General features: G+C 38.9%; 1 protein-coding gene across 3 annotated transcripts in view; it reads left to right on the plus strand.

Moving 5' to 3' along the window:
• Positions 1–26349, plus strand: part of Olf413 (DBH like monooxygenase olf413) — a 263489-nt gene that overhangs the window by 154860 nt on the left and 82280 nt on the right. For 2 of the 3 annotated variants that reach the window (XM_083035221.1, XM_083035222.1), the window contains one exon: positions 14130–14411. In XM_083035221.1, the coding sequence (XP_082891347.1) occupies positions 14157–14411 (255 nt within the window). In that variant the 5' untranslated portion in view covers positions 14130–14156. Of the gene's footprint in view, positions 1–6937; positions 6997–14129; positions 14412–26349 lie in introns of those variants that run through there. The other variant, XM_083035223.1, reaches the window with a different exon arrangement.

The raw sequence follows: 26349 nt of genomic DNA on the forward strand, positions 1-26349 counted from the left end.
GCGGGAAAGCAGCGACTCTTACTATTCGAGGGAAAATCGCTTTCAGCTGTATTTTTCGAAAGCGAATCGAAAGTTACGCGCCGTCCGGGCCGTTCACAATTCCGATAATGAATGCGCTGTTTATTTTTCCATAGTAATTGCGGCCGCTCGCCTTCCTAGCAGAGTCTGGCCACCCGGCCAGACTTTTTAGATTAGGCCAAGTCGCTTTGGGTCTTGTATGAATTACCTCGATCGTTATAGAAAGAAAAGGTTTTCGTGAATTGATGGGCAAAGTCGATTCACTTAAATTAAATGGAATTGAGTGTATTTAGAAGGGGGAGTATTAAGGATCAGGAAAGGCAGCTGTATAAAATATCGTTCAAAAATGTTTCTAGCTGAAAATTGGAATTATACCTTAAATTGTTTAGAGAAAATTCAAATTATATTAAATATCTAATATATGTAATATACATATATGTTTAATATATTAGAATTATCATAATGTTATGTAATTTGTAATGTTATATTTAATATATTATAATTATAATTATTATAATATATATAATTATATTAAATATTAAATTAGACGAATAGTGATTATTTTCGTTGTGATAATATTGGGCGGGATTTTATTCGTATTTTATGCAGCTCGAGAAATAAATTCTTCACATTTTGCGTGAATTTCCGAAAGCTATTCGCTTCTGCTCGACGGCATGTATCAAAATTTAAGCAAACAAATATTCGCAATGGATTGCGATGGATGTATACCTTAGAAACGAAAACTGGAAAACGTAAAGTAAGATTTTTCTTCGGAGCTTGTGTGTGTATAACGCGTACAGATTGGAAACGTCTGATACATAACTGCGATATTCTTGGCGAAATGTTGATTGAAGATACAACAGTTTTCGCTCTATACCGCACGCTATCATACAACGGCGAGAGAATATCAATGTCATGTTATGTGAAAGCAATTGAATAAAAGTCAGGCATAAACGAGAAAAATTTAAAACCGAACACAAAAGCCGCATAAAAAGATGAAATTAACGCAAGCAGGAACGAGTTAACTCCATAGCCTCCCTATGTGTATGCCTTTTGTTCTCTCGCACATTCTGGCACAATGCGACCGTAATTAGACGTCGCTCTAGCACGGTAAACGCAACGCTTTGCGCATTGTGCGACGGGCACAACATTTAATGCCTTGCATTCAGAGACAAACTCTTTGCTGCGGGCTTAGATCATGTAAAAGAAATAAAAAAAAAAAAAAAGAATAGGATTCTTGTGTTCCTCGCAACAAGTGCCGCGGACGGGATCATTCCTATATCTCAATCAGCGGAACCTATTTGTGCCTCGCGCACAATGATGATGAATGCGATCATAAGTAGAAGGATTGTCCCGCGGAGATCCGCGGTTTCTCGTCGCCGAGATATCCCAGTCTCGTATCGACCGCAAAGGATAGGATCGACACTTTTTGCCCATTGTCTCACCACCGCCCGCGTATCTATACGTGTCTATCGTCGAGAGGCATCGTGAGCGATAAATCGTCCGCGGTCTCGTTGCATCGCGGCGTCGTCGATGACGGAAGAAGAGAGAGAGAGAGAGAAAGAGAGCGTGACTTTGCGCTTCCGTTCCCGCAGGTGCGTACCGTATATGTCTCGCAGCAGCCATCATTGCGGTATGTCTCGGACAAAGGTGCCTGAAATGTGTATCTGAGACGTCACGCACCGGGCCTGCCCCTTCGTCCAATCGTGGTCCCTTCTTCTGTGCGACGCCATTTTTTCGCCAGACGTGCAGCCGGCGAGCTGGATCTGATTAATTGAAATCTTTGTGATTATATCTCGATATTTTGAAATTCATGCAATTAATGTGGGTAAAATATTAACTAATTTTCTCTCCGGAGTATCAGGGATTTAATACGTATCATAGATGATAGATAGAAGTATCATAGATATCTCTCTGTGATACTTGTGAGAACATTTATTTTCTCCTAATGTAAACTGGTCTCTATATTGCAATCGTATGTTGATGTACGATTTGATGATTTTATATCGTAAAAATGAAAGAATTTATTTGATAAATTTATTTAAATGACATTAAATCAGATATAGAATTGAAATGAACTTTGAATGTGAATATCCGTGGCTAGGATATTGCGCACGGTTCCATTGTGTTTTTAATGAGATCCATTACACGTACTGGTTGTGCATAATCGAAATGCAGGCTTTCAGAGATGTTGATGACTATTATAAATATTATAGATACGTATATCCGTGACAGACCGTCCACTGATAAAATCCGTTCGCACCGCATAGTGATAATTGAAGCGATTAAATAAATTTTTATATAAGCATAATAAAAATTTTAAATTTTACCCTTAAGAAAAATTAATAAAATGTTACAATTTATCTCTTGTTAAATCTTATATCTGTTATAAAAAATATGATATTACTTTGCAAGATCGTCTCAGAAACCAGCATTTTATCTCTGTGATTTTACTATATGGCATAAAGTACGAATGGTTCATTGTGCAAAGTTCAGCTCGTAAGATTTTTTATCGAAGAGATAGAGGGGGCGGGCGAGAAATATTTGTTGAAATTCCATCTAAATCAGCATCTGCCGGTAGTATGATCATCATCATCGACTATTCCATTGGTCCTAGGTAGTGCTTTCGCGACCTCACTTTAAAGGGCTAACGCGTTTGGAGACTTATCTCATAATATATTTATAGCGAAAGACGTTACGATGGCTATATATTATCCTTCCATTGCCGCCACGCTGTGTGTCCCTCCTTCGATATATTATGCATTCCAAAGACGACGCTATTCTCGCATGCGCGAGTGCGCACGTTATCCTCCGTCTTATACATTTTTGACCTGGATCTATCGGCTTCATTCACCAGCTACGCGTATCGTTAATCCGCTTTCAGCAACGAATCTCTATTTATTGATTGAAAAATCCAAATCTTTTGGGAATTGTTGTTTTTCGACGTGACTGCGAATGCTTTCGGGAATTCTCGAGAAACATTTGAATGGTTGCTCGACGTGTAAGCAATCGATCGCTCAATAACTCGTTAGTTTATAGCAACGAACATGAGTCTTCAGTTACTAAGAATTACAATAGATATTTATGTTTTCCTAGCTGTCGACTGATAAGGATTCATAAATATAGATAATTATGACTGGTGGTGTAAAGGCGGCTTGTCCGGAGCGCGCAATATATAAATGGAAATCTGTCTTCGTCTCTCCTTTTCATCTTCTTTTCTTCTCTTTACGTGGGTTAAAAGAAGTTAGATTACCTTTACGGTCTTCTGCGAGCTAAATAACCAATTATGAATACCAAGCGTGTCTGCAAGACCCGAGTCGAGGCTTCTCGAGGCCCGAAGACTCCTCGCTCATTATTCCCTCATTTGCCCTGGGTCCATAGAAATGTAATTAAATCCTCCGAGCGGACGCGAAGCGAATTGTGGGAAAGTCGAGAACGCGCGAGGAAGAAGGAAGTGAATCACGAAGGTCTTCTCTCTCTCGCTATACTTTTGACAAGCTCGCGTTAATCGGCATCACCGAGATCGAGATTCTCTCGTCATTTTTCAGGGAGCTAATTGGCTAAGTGTCATAATTAACGTCTTTATCCTGAGTAAGCGCGACAAAGGGGACTTGAACGATCGCATTTTTCTTAGTAATATCGATGTGCTTTTTAATATAGTGAGAAGCGAACTGTGGAATAACAAGTAGAATGTATGATCTTGTGTATATTGATTGATAAGTGAGAAAATGACAAGTATTTTTGTAATATTTTTTCTCTGAAGCACTTGAAAATTGAGATAATCGCCAAAATTAATATAATTCCAATTGAATTATTTATAGAGAAATAATCAAATATTTTAATACATGATATTACGTGATTTTAATTATTTATGTTAATTATTTATATTATTGTAAAGTAAATTTACATTAATATTGCAAATCACTAATCACAAACAAAAATTATAGTTAATTATATATTTATATAGTTATATTAGTGCATTCATGAATTTTTTTGATAATCTGTTTACTAATTATGTTTCTTTATATACATCTAATTTCTTCAATTGTATATTTTTATTCATTCTAAATGAGTCTCCGTCTATATACGATAAATTTCTCTCTTCCTCCTGTAAGCGGTATATCCCTTTTTTTTTGTTCCCAGTTTTCCTCCCACGTTCCATCTCCTTTTCTTTCTCAGAGTTACTTTTAACTTTTTGAAGTTTATCTTTCCGCACACTGCTCTCACAGAGTCGCTCGCCTCGCGCAGCTTCGATACAAACTTTACACTTAGTGCATTATGAATACCACGATTTCGCGAACTTATTCGGTATGGACATTTTTAAACCGCGAATAGCACGAACCATATGAAAAAGTCCTGGTCGTTTATTATTTTTCTTTAAAAAAAAAAAATTCATTGAATTGGCGGATATTTAAGTGGTCAAGAAGAGAGAAAAATTTATACGAAAATAGATATACAAAATTTATTAGAAACAGACCGAGAGAATGAGTCTGTTTTCTCTCAAAAGATTTCTATATTGATATTTTTCAAAATATATTGAATGTAACAATATGAAAAATATCAATATACGAACACGTATTAAATCTTAGGATCATTGATAAAGTTATTAAATATATGTGAAATATAGTTTTTCGATTCTAGTGCAAGTAAATTAACGAAGCTTCCTAAAAAGCGAACGAGAAAATGGAATCACAATGATAGAAAAATTATTCGATCAGAACCCCATTGACAATGAATCCCGATTGCGATAATTATTTAAATCACAGAGGCGGTGATTAAATCTGAGTTAATGAATACAAATGCGCGACGTTTTCAACATTCCTATCTGATATTCGATGTGTGTTTATATATATATCTCGACGCGGCTAAAATATTTCACGATGATATAATCGCCTACCAGCTACTTTTTTCACCACTCTTTTCGCTCGATAACGTTACGTGTTTGGTCACCATTAGCAACACAATGCTGCAACAACAGCGCACTAACTTGTCACAATAATCGTAAAACGATACATATTTTTTCGCAGATACAGTCGAATTATTTTATTCTTAAATCTTACAACATTTTGTGTTAATGATATTTTAATCGTAAATTATCGTAATTATATTATAACTAGTTGTATTATAATTAATTATATTAGCATAGGAATATAATTTATTCTTATCGAAAATTTTGATATTATATCCAAAAAATTTTAATTTAACTTAGAATTATAATTTAAAATTTTCTTACAAATTTAAAATTAAATAATAAAAAAAGATTTTATCTCAATGCGTTTTAAAATTTTTATAATGAAATTTATTGCAATATATTTTAATTTGTTGTTATATATCTTTAGGGGTGCAATGGAAAGACACATAGTTATACTGAACTTTGAACGATTTTTATGACAGTATTTATTTTAAAAAATAATGCAGCACAATTTATTTTATATAATAATGTTTTATACAATGATCAACAAAAATCAATTACTGCTAGATATTAAGGAAAAAAATTACGATTCGAGACCTACTAGATCTTGTGTGTATTAATCGATGGATATAAAAATCCTTGGAATTTCAAACTTCTGACGTTGTTTACGTTGTTTGCTATGCATCGCTGGTTATAATATAATGATGTGTTCAATGACAATTAACAAATCGTTATATCAACTAAGCCACTAAATTACTGCGACGATTATACATGAAATACACTCTCATTTGCAATTAGAATAAGCTAGGTAGATTATTCATTGTGCGTAACGACGATCGGCATCGTATTAATATCGATTAATGTAAAATCATTAATGTATATTTGCTTTAGCTTCATTAGTCTCTTAAACAATTATAGCAATTAACTGGATATTACGATACCGTAATAATTAATTAGAAGATTGGCATGATTATTTCTTGTGCATTATAGATAACGTAGTATTTGACTACAAAGTTTTTGTTTTCTTATCTGTTTATTTTCTTTAAAATCATAAAATGTATGAAATTTAGAATACTATTTTTTAGACTCTATATTATATTTTATGTAGAAAAATATACATATCATAACGAGAACTTATTAAATTTTATATTAAAAGTTTATTTTATAAATATAAAAAATACACATGGAAAAATTGATATATGTAATGTAGTTTCACACGATTTCTTTTTTTACAAAATCAGAACCAGGCTTTTAAAAAAATTTAAATTATACAATCTTATTATTCTATTGGTGTGTATGATATCTGTTCATTATTGACTGAATTTTAACTTTCTATTTTTTCCCGTATAGAGAGCTATATTAATCTTGATGCATGTAAAAGCAACGATAATGTTAATGCTTTTTTTAATCGATACTGTGACCTATTTTTGCCCTTCCCTAACAAAGTTAAACGTACATGAAAAAATCAAAAAGCTTTCTTTTGCACACATCTGTATCGAAATACATCGACGGTATTTAAATTAGTTGACTTATTCTTTTTTTTATGATAGTCCCGCAGTTACATTTGCAAATGTATTCAATTCAAATAAATTTAAGATTGCTTTCCACATACACAGAAAATATATTTAAATTTTCATAAAATTTTTATAACCACGTGATTTATTCAACGCATGCATTTGTATAAATAATTTTTATCGAATCTCGAGTTGATGAAATAAAGATGTAGTAAAGAGAAAACTCGCGTTCATTGATATGCAATCAGGACTTATAGTAGTATTAAGTTTCAGTCGTTAAAAATCGATTAAATATGAAAAGAAATTGCCGCTTGCGAGCAGGTTTTCGTGCGTTTGGTCGGTAAAGCTTATTTTATTAATGCGTTCGATGGTTCGCGCGCTCCCGCGATATCGCTCACGTGACTCCTTACGTCATCGCGCGCATTCCCGCCATATTGGCTCACGTGACTCCTTCCGTGCGTCGTCACATGCACCGTCGCGATTAGCAAGAGCACACTGTTATATTAAACGGAGCGCCAAGTTCCAGCACAATCCTATCCAGCACAACATCACGTATGTACTCTTATTTGTAGCTGTCGTAACGGATAAAGCCGCTTATTTTTCCTTTCTTTCTTTCTTTTTTTATTTAAGGATTTTTTTTAACTAATCGAACGAGAAAAGAGATGTGTCTCGCGCGTATCATGTACGTACGCTAGGAATTAATCCTTCATTCTCATATATCCGAGATGTATATCCGAGGAAAGATAGAATATATATTGCTATAACAACGTACGTTCTCGTCAGCTTGACGTTGCGGAAATTTGAATTGGTAATTTTGAAACGGATATATCTTTCCGCGCGCGAAAAACAATTCTCCCGAAGCAAGGTTAGGTTAGGTTAGGTGTATGTATGTATGTCGTCGGCAATATTTTAAAAGTCGAGCGCAATATATTCTTTTTAAGTTTTAAAATTTAGATATTATTTCCGAAATATAGATCGTAATTGAAGCTAAAAAGCTTGCTAGGCTTGCATATTTATAGTCGTGATAATTTGTCGCACGTAAAATGCAACAATTAAAAAGGAGAATGACGAAAAGCCATACTGGAATATTAACATATGTGTCAATCCTTCACTGAATCCGTTATTTCCACGCGCGAATGACGCGCTCATTCTATTAATCCGCCATCTCCGCTTGTCGTTCAGCCCGATCATCATCCGTAAATGCGTTTCAGACTCCGGATCGCGATAATAACGCAATTTGGATCGCGTCCCAGACATCTTCACACCACATCGAACGATTTTACGGGCGTTAATTGGTACGTTCGATGTGCCCGCAATGTCGGCTTGTATATATACCTATTCTATTTTTTTTTTTTTTTCCTTTGACACCTGAAGAGGTCCGATGTCAGCCTGATGGATGGGATGCAGTCGTGTGCATACTCGAGGATGCGCGCTCGATATTAGTTCGTCGACCTTGCGCGTCCGCTGCTTAGTGACTTGAAAAATTCAATAGGCTTTTGACAGTCATTCGATATAAAATTTCACATGTATATCGATTCTTTCCAGCTAAGTGCGTTGCTGTCAAACACAAAAAAAGGAAAACTTATAATTTCTGTTACCATCTATATTCTATTATCTCGTTTATTAATATATTATTATATTAAGTTTATTTAAAATTTGAAAATTTGTTATTGTCTCGCAAGAATTGAGACGATATACATATATGTATATAGATACAATGTTTGGGGACACTTATTGATCGCGTAAATACGTCGGACGAGGCGATATTTCCAATACTAGTAGACTGGGCGAGAGGTTCGGGCGCGTTAAAATTTATGTGAAATTCCGAGCGCAGCCCCTCTACCCATCTACATGCAACATGCACACACATATACACATACATGTACACGCGCGCGTGAGCGACTAAATCCAAGTTTTGCTTTTGACATTTGTCGGCGATATCGTGCTTTATTTGTTCCCCGGTGCCGCTGCATATACATCGCGGCCACCGTTTTTGCATACAACGACGACTTTGGAAACGACGCGATGCGCTTTTCTTTCGGATAAATCAATATACCGGCGCGCCAGTAAACAAGTAAATCAACGCGGGGTAACGACGCGCGACACGGAATCGCACCAATCGACGATTGTACTCGCATGTCTGGATCTATTTTGTGAGAGAATACGATCTGGCTTAACATATGTGTGCGAATCGCTCTTCGACGCTCTAAGGCGAAAAATAAAATTCTGCTAAATCAAGGCGTCTTCAAACCTGAATGTATGTACTAGATGTAAAATATATCTGGTGTTTTGTGCACGAGCAAAAATGTAGATAGCAATTTCTCAATTTTATGTATTTTTGGAGCTTCAGTGAGTCAGAGTTAATCTTATATAGTATCATCTTTTTCAATGATCCTGCAAATAAACATTGAAAACAAACTCATAACTTTCAATACTTTACATGTCAATGCGTTTCACACATTTTTATATTTGGAATTAATTTAGAAAATTATAGACGCGCGTTAGAGATGCAATTGAATATTTTACTAAATAATCATCAATTTATAATTATACGCAGGAACCATAAAATTCGGTAATTAATAATATATAGGGATGAAAATTTAGATCATTGCATTTTCGTGATCAGAGACTGAAGGAATGTAATATGAAGCGAGCGAAACCGATCGATGTATTATACTTGTGCACCGATACAGACGCACAATGTTGCATTATATATGTGTGAATTTGTACACGCGTGAGACCCTTGATCCCAATAGGTCCCTCGCACCTGATCGAACGCTCATTATTTGCCAACTCGCCCATTCACGCCTCCGTACATGCGACACGTCGATTTACCGGGCTACCAACATTTCGATTTGCGTCGTTTTCGCGAGAGCGGCTCTCGATTTATTTATCTTGGAGAGAAGTTTGCACCAGCCGAGGGGATGGTTTATCATCCTCGTACAGTGGCCCTCCATGGCATCGTATCTCGTTGCTCTGGCATCGGTAAATATACGAGGTGTTTCGCAAGTTTACATCAAACTTACATTGCATATTTTCCCCCAAAATTATCTTTATTTAGAAAATAAAAATTGTTTTAAAAATAATTTTTCTCTCATTTGAATTGTATTTTTGTGATAATCGACGCGACGAGATAATTCTCTTTGGATATTTTTTTAAATTTTATTTCTAAGGAAGCTATTGATTTATTGCTCAACCTTTTAAAATTATTTTGTACGTAATAAAAAATAATGTTTATCTCTTACTCAATGTCATAAAAGCGAGCTCGATATTAACCGGATCTTACATGCAATGTAGTTCATACATTTAATACGTACAAGATTAGAAAGTTACGAACAATCTTGCGCGAATTTATCGTAGAAAGTCCACTTTCCAAGTTTGATGCGAACCTTAGCGGTGCACCCCGTATAAGGGGAAACCGTGCCAGGTTGATGCCGCTGGTGCCGGGGCGCAATTGGAGAGCAATCGACTGAACGACACGCCGCAAATCAAACCGTACCCGCGTGTGCTCCACCCTCTTCGGGGCTGCGCCCGAGCGTCATTCTCTCCCTCGTCGCTCCGTCCCCGTTTGCGCTTGGTGTTCGCCATCCTTTTGGATGCATCCTCCGCCGCTCTGTGTCCTCTCAATTCGAGTCGACGCTTCGAGTCCGTTACACTCGAGCGATTTCGGCAGCTGCTGCGACCGATGCATCACGTCGGCGGGACGTTTCTCGCGTTGCACGCGCTGGCTACTGTTAATTGCGTCGATTGTTTTCGGGCCACCGATCGTTTGGCGGCGACAGATAGTCATTGGATAAGCCAAAGAGGATTAAACGGAGGAGAAGTTACGCGGTGACAATGCGCTATGCGCCGTAGATTTATGCTATTCCGCGGAAAGAAAAACCATTCTGCGCAGGAACGTCTTTTTTTTTAACTGTGACAGTTCGCGGAACAATAGCGAAACTTTTACAGGAAGGTAATTCTTTGCCACATAGTTTCAGTTATTCTAATAAAAATAAGTTCTAGTTATGTTTTTGAGTTGGTAAAATGTTTGAAGTGACATTTTATGTGATATATAAAAAACATATAATTAATACAATTTTAAAATAGCTAAATTTTATTTAATATAGCATGAGAGTAAAATTAAAATATTATAAATATAAACATAATAAAAAAAAACATTTATTTAATGTATATAATATCTATTACAATGATTTAAAAGTGCTAAATAGCTATTGATAAAAAAATTAGAATCTTTCATAATAAATTTTGCATTTGAACCACAATTCTTTTTTTGGAAAACTGGACAATAAAACATGCAATATAAATTGAACTCCTTGGTAGAATCTGTTCACCAATCTTCCTCGTCGAGAGATTTTTCTTCTCGAAATGACGAACGTAATTTCCAATAAAATTATTATCAATTTGTACACTGTAATTCGTCTTTAAAATTAGGGCATTACAACGGTTCGATCAGATGTTTAATTCATGTCGATTAGTTGGAATTCGCGTTTATGCCTGTGTTACGCATCCAATTGCCGATACCTGGGTTTTGTTAATCGGCGGGATTAGCCGACACTTCTCCTTTGTATGCAAGTTCGACGCGTTCAATTATTTCCGCGTATAACGTCGCGCTCTCTCCTGATGCGCGCATTGCATATCCCGTTATTGCTTGATTGAATCGATCGGTTTTAATTTCGCAATTACCGGTACCGTAAATCAAGCTGTCGGCAATGCCCCCTATCTTGACCCCTCTTACATCACACGATGCTCCTTAATCTGAACGCCGTATCCTACATGTTCTTTAAAGATTATAAAAATGATGAATAGCGTTTTGTCCTCATTATTATTAATGACAAAATTTCCAAGTCATCTCTCATAATTTTACGTAAATTAAAATTCCAATTTATGCAAAAATTTATATTTATAGATAGATTTGATTTTTAAGAAAAGTAATTATTCAAGATATATTTTATTAGTTTATTATATATAAATATATGTGCTGAATCAAATGTCAATTATTAATCATCCAGCATCAAAAAATCAAATGTTCAATATTATGTTATTATCGGACAGTTACATATTGTTTAAAGCGTATAGATTCGCTCGCGTAAAGTGCATCTTGTTAATCTCATTGTACAATTCGTCGTAAATACTATTCGCCACGACAAACATCAAGCTCGGACCGCGCGTTCGCGGGGGATTAAATCGGCGCGGCCGATGTTTGGTGCCGAACTCGTCGATGATTTCCACGCGTATACACGCCGGATTGACTTACTATTTGCGGCGATACGCGTTGCGTCATTGTCGCCGTTAATTGAAACGATCGTTTGCAGATCCGCGGTCAATCTCTCTCTCTCTGCTCCGGTGGCTAAACCTCCCCCAGGCAGCACGTGCGATACGCAGGTGCACGCGATCGGCATTTCGTATTTCTGTCACCGCACTTCGGTTGATCTATGATCTCGATGAAGCGCGTTTTCGCTAGCTCGCTCGTCTCTACTCTCGACGCGAAAAATCGCCGAAAAAGTGGCTGTACCGAACGAATTACAAAGTGTGTAACAAATATTGATAGAACATTCGCGGTGGAAAAGTGCTACGTGGATTTCTTTTTTTGTAAAACTATACAACTCCAATTCCCTTTTTTCCATTTATATTTAATATGATAATTTTGATCGTCTTTTTTTGTAATAATTAACAGCGCATTATTAAATACTTATTTACAAAGTTGGATTCTCAAGAGATATTCTTATGGACATCAAATTGAACTGTGACAGAACCGTCGTCAACATTTAATTATAACTCATGTAAAATTATTTGACATTACGTTGACGTACAACGTGCATCCAACTTCTTCAGTCAACGTTAATAGGAAACACTTAAAAATTTTCACCAAGTTACCTCTCCCAATTTTCGATTCGAAGTTTATCAAAGAATTCGATACGTTTCGAATATCGTCATTAAAATATATTTCAACAATCCTGAAGTTTCGTAAAGGGGTACTATAGTCTCGTTGAACACAGACACACACCCTGTATCTCGGGCCATTCGCGCAAACTGCGCGCACCGATATTTCCCATTTTTACCAATTTATTGAAACGTCCGAATAGCGCGTATCCGATATTTTCAATCGAATAAATTTCGCTACAAAAAAATTCTCGGCGTGTGCGCGTTATTTTAGCTGCACCTGCGATCTCGAGGAGTTACTCGCAGTTGCTGCCTCTCCGCTCCAACGGCAATCTCGCCCTTAACTCGGTCGTGCTCGGCGCGCGAAGCGCTTACTCCGCAAGTACAAATTGACTCTTTTTTTTTCTTCTTTCGCGGGACGTGCCTGATTGCTGAAAATGCAAAATAAACGGTAGCGCGGCTGGTTATCCCGCCGACCTCAATCCGCGGCCCATCCCTTTTTTTTCCTCTTTCCTCGAGACACGTGCGCAATGAAACGACGATTTCTCTTTGTTTGCGGATTTATCCTGCCGGAAACTTAATTTCTTCCCCTCCTTCCCCCTTCTCAAAGTCGTTATTCTACCTTCGCCCGATGGAAATAAAACGCGCTATCGTCTATAAAGAGGCCAATACCGATTTTGCCGAGGGAATCGGCGATAATGTCTTCGTTGAATGTCGATCTATTAAAGCTCGCCCCGTTCGATTCTTGAAAATGCACCGCGAAGCAGCGACGCGGAGGATAAATTAACCGTGACGTTGATCGTTATTGATGAGTATTGCTGCTTAAAAAAATGACAGCGGTCGAGTTTACTCAACAGATATGTTTCCGTGCTATAAATATCAGCGTTATTCTCTGTTGACGGTCGAAACGAGTCTAACTTGAAATTTTTTAAACTTGTTTTTTTTATTTTTTTTATTTAGTTTATTCAATACACCTGCTCTTAATACTCTTCGCTCACGTAAAAGTTTGTTATAGATTTACGAGATTTATACGTTACTAATCCTATATATTTGTAGTCGTTATCCGAATGTCGTCTCAACAGTATATCGGATGAGAATGATAAAATACTAACTACGCACAAGTTGCGAGAGACGATGTAGAGGAAGGTGTGCACATATGCACACCTGTATCATCATTTGCGCTTTAAACACAGTGGATAGCTCTGAAACCACTCGTTCCACCAATAATAATGGGCAACAATAGTGACACAAAACACATACACGACCGTCGACCATATCGGAAGAAAATACCGGGGTATAGCATGTTCAATATTGCTCGAGCGCGTCTGAAAATTCAACGATTTTGTTGCCTTTGAAAATGCAACCAACTGCACCGCGTCGTAGATATTGTTCTTCCTTCATTTGGCATTATATTATTGCTCCCCATTTTCAAAGAGTAAAGTCCGATGTTACGAAAGAATATTTATAGTTACTAAAGAATGGTAGAAGGTATTTATGAAACATTTCTGTTGTTGCTAACGCAAAAATTTTAAGCATCCGGTAATTATATTTTTCTCTCACTTTATTCTGTCGAAGAATAAATTATATTTCATCCTCTCTTATACCACTTGCATAAGTTCTCGTTTAATTTATACGAATTTGTGGAAGCTCAGAGAGTATCTTACCTCGTAATGCAAGATACATTATACGAACAAACATTATTTCTCCTGCCCTAATCCATTAGGCGGATTACATCTCTAAGTAGCATAAATTACCTCTGTAAATAAGACAGTTGCCTCAGGTATGCGTCGCTCCTGTTTCAGATGTTTTGAGCGGTACCGCGTGGAAAGATGAAGACTGCGGTCGGTTCGCTTCTCCTTCTCCACCTCCTCATCAGCGGTGTCGTCTCCGTCGAATGGAAGCACAGCGCTGTGCTCGACAACAATTTCTTGGTGCTGTGGACGCCCGGCGAGAGGGACGTTACATTCGAGATCCAAGTGAAGACCCTCGGCTACGTCGGACTCGGTTTCACGAAGGACGACGGCCGCGCCGGGACTGACATGGTCATCGGTTGGGTCGATAACAACGGTCAGGTCCACCTTCAGGTGAGTCTTTTTACAATGCATCGAGTAATATCTGGTTTCCTCTGCGGTTGCCAGCGAACCTTCCTCCTGCTTATTTTGTTTCCAACCGCGTTAAAATACGCACGAATCGCAGGTTGTAATTATGAACAAGTATAACATTTATGATTTTAAATGACGATTCGTATAGAATGCGTTCGAGAAGATAGTAATCATTATTCTTCGAGAAAGTTATGTGTAAAAGTCACAGCTCCTTAGATTTTTTTTTATCGAAAAATAAAGATTATTTGAAATTTATTAAGCTTTCTCTGAAAGATTTTAATTTTCACTATTTCTTATTTCTCAAATAATTTCACAGCAAAATTTTTTTCATGAAATTTATCACGTATCGTCGTTTATTACATTTTGATAAGGAAACGTTGATACATCTCTGTTAATCGGACGCATTCCATACAGAGAGAGAGCTGCAAATAGTTACCGCGTAAAGTATTTGCATTAAAGCTCACTGATATTTAAATCAACCGCACCAGCGTCCCGCTCTTGTGTACGCAAAGTACCCGGAGGGGGCGAGAGTAATCGAGAATAATTATTTCCGTGCTACTGATCGAGTGGAGTTCCCCTCTTTGAATATTGTAAAGTCCGCCCTGGCACGCCAGCATCGGCGATGGAACGCGCTTAATGGTAGTCATTCGGGAGATAAGTAATGGCTCTCCCGTTTCGATCGGCGCATCGGATAGTTATCAATCATGCCCACTAAAGCCGGCAGCCTGTCATTATGCGTTCTCCTCATTTTGCACGACACTCGGTGAACATCGAGGACTTGATCGCCCGCGGAGGCGATTGCCTTACGTAATTTTTCCGCGAAAATACGGTTCCCGTAACTTGCTCATTATCCTGATGCTGCCCATCCTCCATCGCGACGAAGAATTTTTGCCCGACTATAAAATAAATGCGCTCGCCATTTATACCACCAGCTATAATTACATTGTGTCTATGTGTCTCTTTTTTTTCGTAAAAAAAGGTGAGTAGATTACTCAATTATGTATTCGACTTTCGTGGGGTATATTTAATCTTTAATTACTGTGAGAAAAAATCTAGCCTTTTGATAAATAAGATGTGTTGTCGCTGAGAAAAATAATATTCATTATTTTTTAATTATTAACATGATGTGATTCTCTCTACTCGAGATCAGTTCAACGTAGGTATACTACGTAAACTGTACGATTGTGTCATTACTTTAATGAAAGGAACGCTATATACGTTTTGCGCTAATGATCACGCAACTTCGGCTCTCGCTATTTAATTTCGCGCCTGCAAAATCCGGATCCGCAAACTTCCCTCGGATATATCATGAACTGTCCGCACTGCGGTTAAATCGAACACCATCATAATAGTTCGGACTTAATACCATATATATATGGCGGGGGTGGCTCTTTGAATAGCAAGACGTCATTCGGAGAGAGACGCCGACACGCTAAAGAGAGAGAAAGAGAGAGAGGAGCGAGAGATAGCCGCGAAGGTCCGGGCGTCGTAATCTAATTTGCGCGATTTCCGCGGAAATTTTCGTGGCGGAGCCACGCGGATTATTCTCGGGCATTTTTAAATTTAAAACGTCGTTAGTCGCGCATCCGGGAACGCCGCGGACCCTCTTCGGGGACCGGACGCGAAGGGGATTACACGCTATCCACCCTTTCATCAGCGCGTTACGCGGCCGTTGACAGTTTCTGGCCCGGTTCTTTACAACATGGCGGGTACGTCGGTTCTTCTTTATTTTTTTCTGTCTTTTTTTTATCCCGTTTCTCTTTTTTCCTTTCGCCGTATCTCTTTCGCGAAGCGAGCGAACTGAATCAACGAGAAAAGGGAAGGGCGCCCGTTCGTCGTATCGCGCAAGCTTTTTACCGCATTTTTACCGACCACGACGCGAAACATTCATTTCGCTTCGCCCATTATTCTCCAGTTATCCCGCATAGATTTATCAGCCGGCTGCTTTGCGCTTTTCGTCGCATATTAGGACGTCAAAGGAACACCTCGCGAATGTGCTTCCATTTTTATTTCGGCGCCGGCCGCACAATGCCATCGTGTTATGAATTTTCATTTCACAGCGAGATTATATATAATGCGGTATATCACATAGATTTTTCTAAAGGCCGAAAGATAGTTGTGATGAAATTATTCGAGCAAAGATATAAAAAAAATTGACGTTTTCTCTCATACTTTTATTTTGGTAATAATATGATACATGTTACGAGATGCCGTTTTATTTTGTTTTATTATCGATTAAATATTTCATTGATTATAAAATATTTTGGTAATGGAAAAGGTGTGTATATGTAATTAATACATGATTAATATAAACTTTGAAATATGAATTTAATTATTATGATATTTTATAATATTTAATTCCATAAAATATTTGTGAGTTATTATTGTGGTTATTATATAAAAAAATATTTGGCTAATTAAATATGGGTGTAATTAATATTTAATATACATATTTTACAATATGGGCAATATGCAAATTTAATTTTCATACGATATTTTGCGTATGAAATATTTTGACATCTATAATATTTATATAATAATACGATTTTTAAGAAAAGGCATAATCCGCTCTCATTGGGAATTCGTTTTTGCAGAAAACGAATTGCTTATGTTTATGCGATCGCGATTGGACGGTGTCGAGTTTGCCGCATCTACATTATAGAGATCTCTCTTTCTCTCGTTTCTCGTAAAGTGGAAAGCAGTCGTAACCGGCAAGATGGGATATAGAAAAGCAATCTTCCACGACGAGTACCGCGAGGATTGACCGAAAGTAGTCAGGTTGATAATGCGTAGATCGGTTCGTACATATCTCTATGTCAGTGTTTCCCAAATGATGCGATCCATCAGGATACTCTGGAATCCCTGATGGAACGAAAGCGGAAACAATAATTTTTATTTTCTTACGCCATAATTTTATTTATTCAAACTTGATCAATTGCAATGCAGTTTTCTTATAAAAGTAAATCGACCTAGATCAAGATAAAAAAAGTAGATAATAAAAAATTTTAAATACGATTTTAAAACATTTTAAAATCTCAATATAATATCACGATAATTAAAATGTACATTTAGCAAGAGTGATATCAAATTGTCAAAATTTAAAATATGCTTTAGTATCGTTCTTCTATATAACATATATCTATATGAATCGATACATAAATCGATGAACCGGAATATATACGCGCAAGAGCCAGACAGGAAAAGAGAGAAATACTCGGGTTTCTTTCCTCGACGTCGCGTAATTACGAGCTCTATGACGTTCCAAAGGATTCCAGCGTATATATAATAAATTGGGAAACACTGCCTCCGCTCCGTAAATGGGATGGATGAGAGAGGTAGTCGTTTTGCAGATCGCGTCCGTCTCTCGCGTGTCCGCAATTTTTCCGGCAGAGTCGTTGCTCGCTCGTGTTCCATAATGCATGCCGCGCAATACTCTCTATGCGATGCGGCCGCGTCGCCGGACATTCTCATACGTCGTGAAAGAGTCGTGGAGAGCAGTCGATAGAGAGGAAGAGAAGGCGGACAAGTCTCTCGAGTCGAGTCGGGACGGGAAGAAAAAGAGAGCGAGTAAGAGAGAAAGGGGAAAGAGAAACGGAGGGCTCTGGCATCTCCAATGGGAGCGAGAAGAGCTTTTTCGTTATGATCGTAATCTTAGAACCAGACCAGCCGCGAGCATCCGGACGACTGCTACTCCGCTCGATTTCTCACTCCGTCCAGCAGCAGCTCGTCCTCCCTCCGATCGATACGCGACTTTAATTCGCCATTCGCGTGGGCGATGGAGAACGACGTCCCGTTCGAATCCGATATGCATGCCGAAAGAGAGAGAGGATCGCTCAAGTGTTTGTCCACGTGGTGGACTGGCGTGTAACGAGCAAAGTCACTCTGATTGCGTATATCATATGCATTACACGCGAATGTAAAAAAAAAAAACGGATTCTAGTTTGTCGAGAAATTTCTACGAGTTGTTGCAGCGCTTCTTTGTAAGAAAACAATTTTTTTTTTTATTTTCTACATATATTATAATTCTAAAAAAATATAATGAAACGTTCGATCAGATGCAGTCGAGATCTCCTCTCTCGAACGAATGCGGTCTTATTCGACTCGATTATTTTGCATGGCAAATCTCGCTGCAGACCTCGACGATGTGCGTCCAGCGTCTGGCTGTTGGCTGAATAAATGATGCGGCCGGTAATACCGCTACTCGTGAAATTCGTGCGCGTACCCGGAATAACGGACGAACACGAGGAGAGAGAGAAAGGACACGAGGAAGAATGAAGAGAGGGATAGGAGAATATGGCAAATAACTGGTTGAATTAATAAAGTCGACAACGGGGAGGTATCGCTAAATCATAGAAGACTCGCGGGATTAACCGTACGTACTCCTACGTATATATACGTGCGTGAGTGCGTGAGTGCGAGGGCGAAATAAAGTGCTCGAATTGCGCATTCGGCGTTTTGCACGCGCTCGCTTTCGCATAATCCCTCGTTAATGCCCCAGTAAATTGCATTTTCAACGAGGCCAAATAATTGCATCCAATTGCTGGCGAGATGTTTAATTCGTTACGTTCCTCGCGTATCGTTTTGCGGCCTGTCGAGGATGACGACGCGCAATAATATTCGCGGATACGGCTTTATTAAAATATTTTGCGCGCGCAAGTTCCTCTCTCCCTCCTTCCGTCATTCGCGGTGGTCTTTTATCGTCGATTTGTATCTCGTCGCATCTCGCAGCTCTTTCGCTATTTTAATAACGCGGCCCGATGGGACGACGAGAGAACGACGGATTAACGCATTCTTCCGCTGCTCTCTTTCGCGAAATGCCGCACGTTATCGCACTAACTTTTCGCGCTCAATTTACCCCGGTCAGGAGGGTGAGACCTTTTAATATTTTGCATTGTCTCGAAGGGAGCGCGATATCTTATTAAAATAGCTGTGCGCGAAACTTTGCATTTGTACCTCTTGTAGTAAAAGAGCATAAATGCGCGCGTGTATATAGTCTTGTATGACGTAATCTACGAATAATTGACGCGGGTAAAGTCGGACACGTGTCTTCTTGGATATTAAACGCGTCTTACACATGCTTGGTCAATGTGTAGTTGCAGTTATACTTTATAGATCATATCTATATCATAGCAATACTAGTTAAACACTCTTTATAAGGGATCTGTAGTAAGAATAAATTTTAGTTAGTTACTCTTTTTCTAGATCACAGCTATAGAAAACAAATTCAAAGTGCATATCTCTCTTTCCATGTCATAACTACGTGTAATAAAAAATCGGTGCTCAGAACTACTACGTTTCAGATCATAATTCCGCTAACAAACTTTATAACCAGCTGTGCCTTTCACAACTTCTATTAAGCTATACGCATTCGCAATTTCCTTCTTCTTTATGATTATACAACCGGCAGAAATAGCAGATTTGACAAATTTCTCGCAACTCCAATCGTCGCTGGCGAAACCGGCCTTTCGAGTCTTCGCAGATATTATTATCCGCGTATATGGAGAGTCACCGGGGGCGCGCGAAGGGGTTAAATCACCTTTCACTGGCGCACGCGACAGGGGGTGCGCGACACGGGGGGAAAAAACGAGGAAATGATAAAAGCCCGCCGGCGCGACGTCCTTGCGTAAAAATGCTAACGATGCATCTGCATACGGTGATGCACCGTTGCGGAGAGCCACGGGGAGATGGAGGAGGCAGGATGGAATTGAGAGATAGAAGGGGAGAAAGCGCAGCGGGGTGGAAGCTATTGCGCGCGGAGGCTATTCCCAAGGCACTCCTGCCACGGGATTCCCCCCGATGCGATTTTAGCCGAGGCAAATAGGATTCAGCGTAAACGCAGTCACGTGCATACACGATGTAGATGTATGCATGCACGTATGTCTGTAGGTGTGTGTACGCGCGTTCATACTCGCGAGTGCTGTCGCGGCACTGTTTGAGCCCTTTCCGTCCCCCCGTACATTTCCTTCCCACCCCGGCGCGAAGAGTTGCAATAGAAATCCCTGGCAGAGCGAAATTGCGGCGGCTGAGGATCGCCGTCCCGACGATGAGCCTCCGGCCAAGTTGATTCCATCCTCGCGTTCTCGCGCCGGTACTTACCGGGTCAGAACCTAGGTGTTATGGCACTCGGAATGAACTCGGAGAGTTCGCCTCGCGTTTCGTATGGCCGGAAGGAATCCCGGAACAGCGTCCGGAGTTCGTCTCTCTCCATCTCTCTCTTTCTCCTTTTGTTGGATATAACATTGCCGAGAGATTGTTTAACATGTCGATTACTCGCACACATGCATGCAACTGGCACCTCATCTTCGCGCGATATTATGTTTCTTTATTTTGTAGACAAAAACTTCTTCTACTTTGCTGATTCATATTGTACACTTCGCGACACTATATAGCGATCATATACGGAGGATATGACCTTTTCAGTCGCCATTAAGTTTCTTTGATGAGTAATGTACGGCTGTATGCGGTTCTTCATAAAATAACATATTGATTATTTCAAATTGTTCAATCGTATCTTCATCATACAGCTAGTGGTGCAAGTCGATATTTCTAGGTAACGTTAGTGCTTTATTTGGAATCTTAATGGCGGATGATCATCACGTAATGATTGTACCTAATCAGAGAAATAATATCTCCTATTATACCTTACCTACAAAGACGGTGTATACTTATGATATCTATAGCGACGCTATAGCCACTGTGCAGCGCGGTTAGCCAGCGGACAATTGAAGGGATTAAATGCGACATTAGTCTATTCTGAGAAGAGAGAGAGAGAGAAGGGGGAGGAGGAATAAATGTTAATATTGAATGAATTAATTATGCAATCTTATATATAATTATATTATTATATTATATAATATATAATTGCAAATAATCTTTTCTTTAATTTTTTAAAAAGACGAATAATAATCCATCATTTCAATTTTTTAACCGTGACAATTAGTACCATCGATCGTTCATGTGTGTAGACAGATCTTAAAGAAAAGAAACGAACCGAGGGATGCTGGTCAGGACTACGTTTGCAGGTGATAAATCGCGCCTCGTTTTATAAATATAGATCGGCACTTATAACACACATCTCGATCAATCGAATGACTAGAGAGAGCTACTTTCTCGGTAGATTAAGCCTCGCCGCGATCGGCGGTTTGATACTGTCAAAATTCTCGTACGCAGGGCGTAAACGAGCGCTCTGTATTAAGGAGACTACTGGCATTATTATCTCTCCTTCAAGAAGGAAGCGAGGATTTTTTAACGATACTTTTTCTTCTTTACTTTCGGTCACTCAGTTCTTCAGTGTCAGACGTGTTATGTTCAAAAGACAGACGCAAGCAAAGTTTAAATAATTGATAATAATAATAAAAACTTGCCTTTAATCATCTTCTTCTGGAGATACGGAGAGTAACTAATTTTTTAACCATTGATCGATCGGTTAACTTTTTATACATTTCCGCAAGCGTGATGGATATTGGATAATTTTTTTTAGCGAGGTTATACACGTGTTTCCAATTTTGAAAGTGTTCAAATGATCAGTGCTCAAAAGACTGGCTGTAAATAATTTATATATAACTTGCATTTATCGCAAATGGCTTCTTTTTTCAGACATTGTTAGCTTTTAGCTTAACGACTTTCTCTAACATTGATTATTTTTATTTTTATTTTTATTTCGTTTTATTTAGTTTTAATTTTATTGTCGTCCATTGACGATAAACATTTAAAAACGTCAAATGTTAAATGTGTTATGCCGCATATCAAAAATAGATAATCTCGATTGAGCTTTGCACGATTGCTTTTTTTCGACTGAAAAAATAATAATGCAAATGCGCCGGAAATACTTCTTCGCGATTTTCTTCAGGAATAGCAGATGGCAATTTTATACCGACGTCACCTCTACCAGATGTTTTCAACTCTTTTTTTGTAATTCACTAAAAGAATCATACGTTCTTTAGTGCCTTCGCGACTAATGGATTGCGTTAAGAAAAAAAATAAAGCGCGACAAATAATCTACAAAGCGTCCTACGATGAATATTCAATCGTATTGCTACGACTTACACACGAGAAACAATTTATTCTGACAACAATTCTGACGAAAATCTTTATTTTAAAGAAAATTAATTGATGTTACGAAATAATATTACATCGCAACGTGTAATAATACCAAGTATAATAAAACAACATACTTATTTTATATATTATTCGCCATTTCGCGACGTTGACGAGTTCCATTGATTATTGTCATTTCGAAACAACATCATTTTCCCGTTTGCAAAATAGCTGAAATATTTATATGCGCATGAGAGGACTTTATTTCATACATACGTTTGATATAAAATTATCCAGACGAGAGAGCCCGGTATGCGCAATTAAAAATTTATCCGCGAGTATACTCGCGCATTATCGACCAATCATAATCCAATGCACCGGCAAATAATACCGGCTATACATAATTTCGCTCAATTATCGCAATTATTTTATACAGAATACATCCGAGGCGAGTCAAACCTATATTGCGATGCCCGCATAAAATAATAATTAAACCGAGGTGGGAGGAAGAAGATCGATTCGTTAGGGAGATTAATATCGCGAGAGGCGTCGCGCGCGAAAATCGCGAATCCCCCTCCGTCAAATATGCCGCTCCCGTTATCGGGAGCTGATATGTCCGTGACAAGCGATCCGATACGCATGCAAATTCGCGGCCGTGTGTAACACGGGGTGTGCAGCGCAGTTATTGAGCCGTAAAATACGATCTATCGATAAATAACGCCGGCTATGCCGAGCGATTATGCCAAACCGAAGAGCGATCCGATGGTCGCGCGCGTCGGAGATACGTAACTACTGTAATTGATTGTCGCTTTCGCAATTTAAAGCGAGACGAAGCGCCGGAAACGATACCGATAAATCGGCGAACGCGTCAGACAGTGACGACGAATGCATATATAAAATACGCTTCCGCGAAGTATCGCGAAACGAGCGAGAATTTCGATATACACGCGATATTTTCGAATATCATCGTAATTCTGCTTCGAGACAAGCTTAAGTAAAATACTTTGAATGTTAGGGGTATAAAGATAATTTTTTAAATTTTTTAAAAAATTTCACGAACGAAGGGAGAATCAAATTTGCACGAGTATGTCTGTGAGGCCAAGTTTGCGTGCTTCGAGAGAGAATAAGGGATAAAGTTAGATTGCCGAGATGATTCCGGACAATTGACAGGCGGTTAGCTAAATGGCGAGAGCGAATCAAGACTATCGTAACGATATTTTACTTTCGAGACGGCGGCCGTTGCCATTAATTCGCAATTAGTCGGAATTAGACGCAACGGGGGATAAGTTCCCGCGAGCGAGAAACGGGGATTTCCCGAAACGCGGGGCTGCCGTCGTGGGCGAGGGAAAGTTACCGAGATTCGCCAAATTGGGTTCAACTTCTATTGGTTCCGTACGACGACGACGACGACGGTACGATTCATCGATCGTGTTGCGGCTAAGCCAATTACCGATACACCGGCTTTGTCTTTCGGCTCTATTCGGAGTGTCTTTTTTATAGCCGACACGATACATTGAGATGACCGTCCTTTAATATTTAGTGCGGTCACTCACCCTTACGCTTGTGTCATCCTCTCGGCGGACACATTTAAATAATGTTCGTTTCCAAATTAACTTGCAAATTTAATAACGATGAATCATGAAAATTGGAGCATATTCTATTATGCAATTTTTATATCTACTGTCTTTATTTTTCTTTTCTATTTATTTTTTATTAGACAATTGTACTAATATATTTAATCAGACAATTATTAATTTAATATTTTATGTTAACACAAGTTGATTTGAATATAAAACATAATTAAATATATTCGACTACATATTCTTCGCATTCATTCTCCAAGATTTAAATTTAGCAGCAGAGATCGTAAAGACTTATGAGAAACGGAAGAAAACATCCTTTTTAAAGCGCATCCGCGATGTCTCTCGATATGCAGGCAATCATTATTTATCGTTGATACGATCGATTTTAATTAATCCAGCTATTCAAGTTTGGAGGAAAAAGTGCTACACGAATATACTCAATATGCAATTCCGAGCTCATCTTCCGGCGCACTAACCACCGGTACGGTGGAGCGATCATAGTGCGTGTTCTGAATCCGAATACTACATTGTAATTGGTTCACCATGATGAGCTTAACCGCCATATAAATTGACTAGAAGAGCCCACAACCGGTCTTTAATGTATGCCTTTCTATGCCGCGACGTAACGTGAGCCACGAGGGATAACTATACCGCGAGAGCGATTTTTTGCCGATAATCGTGCGTCAGCAATAATCTACTTCGGATTCGTGTTCCATCGTCGTCGTCGTCACTTTATTTCGCGATTTGATTTACTTCGTGTTACCAGATACACCGTACTATCTGCACAATTCTATTTTATTGATTTTTCGTCATGCATGCTAAATTTCGCGATCGACTCGGACGATCACTCTATAATTCTTCTAGCGTTTCAAAGAGAAATAAGATAATCACAGTAATAAATTTTTTTTTACACAAAGAATAATAATATCTCTAGAAAACATACACACGCACGATTTTACCGGTTTTGAAATCCCTCTCGATGCAATAATCTTCATAAGGATCTCCGTTTCTAATGATTATTACGGTATATATCTTCCATTACGGGACTTCACGTGTGTCTATCTCGTATAGCCGCGTGGCGAATATCGCGTAACGCGAATGGATGCGAAAATGCGCGCGTGAAGGAACCCCGTGAGAAAGCGGAAATTCTCTACGGAGGCCGTGCGAGAGAAGGCTGACTGGCTCCCTCATCGATAATCGAAGGAAACCCCGGGCCCCGGTGCCCCGGCGCGGCGGTGCACTTGCCGATGCGAGGCACTTTAAATACCGTCAGCGGGCTGTCCATAGCTTTCATGCTAGCGTGTGGGAAGCCACGCGAGTGTCGACATCGCTCAAGTGGCCCGGGACTGACGTTTATCGTGCCGTGTCGTCACAGCCCGATCTTCCTTCGTCCCTCTATTATCGCGCCGAGTTATTTGGATCGTTATTGATAGACTCGTTTACGACGCGGCCGAATCCGGTGAAAGCGTCGTCGCGTCTAAGCGTTGACGAAGGTGAGAAGCCCGCGACGTTCTATTTATCGATATCTCGATTAATATTATTTTACGTCGCTGTTGCATGAATGAGAGAACCGGAAACGCGTTAAAGAGACTTTATTTAATTAACCTGATAAAAGTGAATGAAGATTGCAGTTTGTAATTACATTTATTAGTATAAATGAGAATGTGTACAAAAATAAAAAAAGAAAAAAAAGCGAAATACGCGTTGGTTAATTATAATCACACGCTTTGAGAGTTATTATTGTGTTAGGTAACTGTAATTTAAATCAAGTTAGAGATTTTTTTACACGTACATAATTTTCTCTTTTAGTTTTTAAAGAACAAACAATTTCGTTCTTCCGTTTAACCACAAAGCTGTTACGTAATATTATATATATATATACATTTAATATCTGATAGTGTCAGAGGTTTTATCAAAACACGACGGATGGGAAATTAATTGTGGTTGTAGTTGTACGAAAAAAGAATGGAACGAGAGGATGTTTTACCCGAGCCCTTGAGGAAAATCTTGTTGGTACCTCGTTCGTGTTCGTGACGAGGCTCCTTCCAGACACTTCGAAGGCCACGATGCTGCACACGACAAAAAGAAATTAATCGCAGCTATCGTAGCGCCGTGCTATTACATGGTGGCAAGGAGTTCACGCAAGAAACGGCGGGGTTGAGAAGCGCGTTCGCCGCGATTAATCCGCTTTTTTATGACATCGTCCTTCCCTCTGCACTCGCGCGATCCATAACCGTCTCTGGACTTAATCCAGCGCGATGAGAGGACACACATTTGTTTTTCCTCTCCTCTTGCTCTCT

The sequence above is a fragment of the Prenolepis imparis genome, unplaced genomic scaffold (assembly GCF_030444845.1).
Source record: "Prenolepis imparis isolate NDT839.2.m4 unplaced genomic scaffold, iyPreImpa1.0 SCAF_4, whole genome shotgun sequence".
Classification (NCBI taxonomy): Eukaryota; Metazoa; Arthropoda; class Insecta; order Hymenoptera; family Formicidae; genus Prenolepis; species Prenolepis imparis.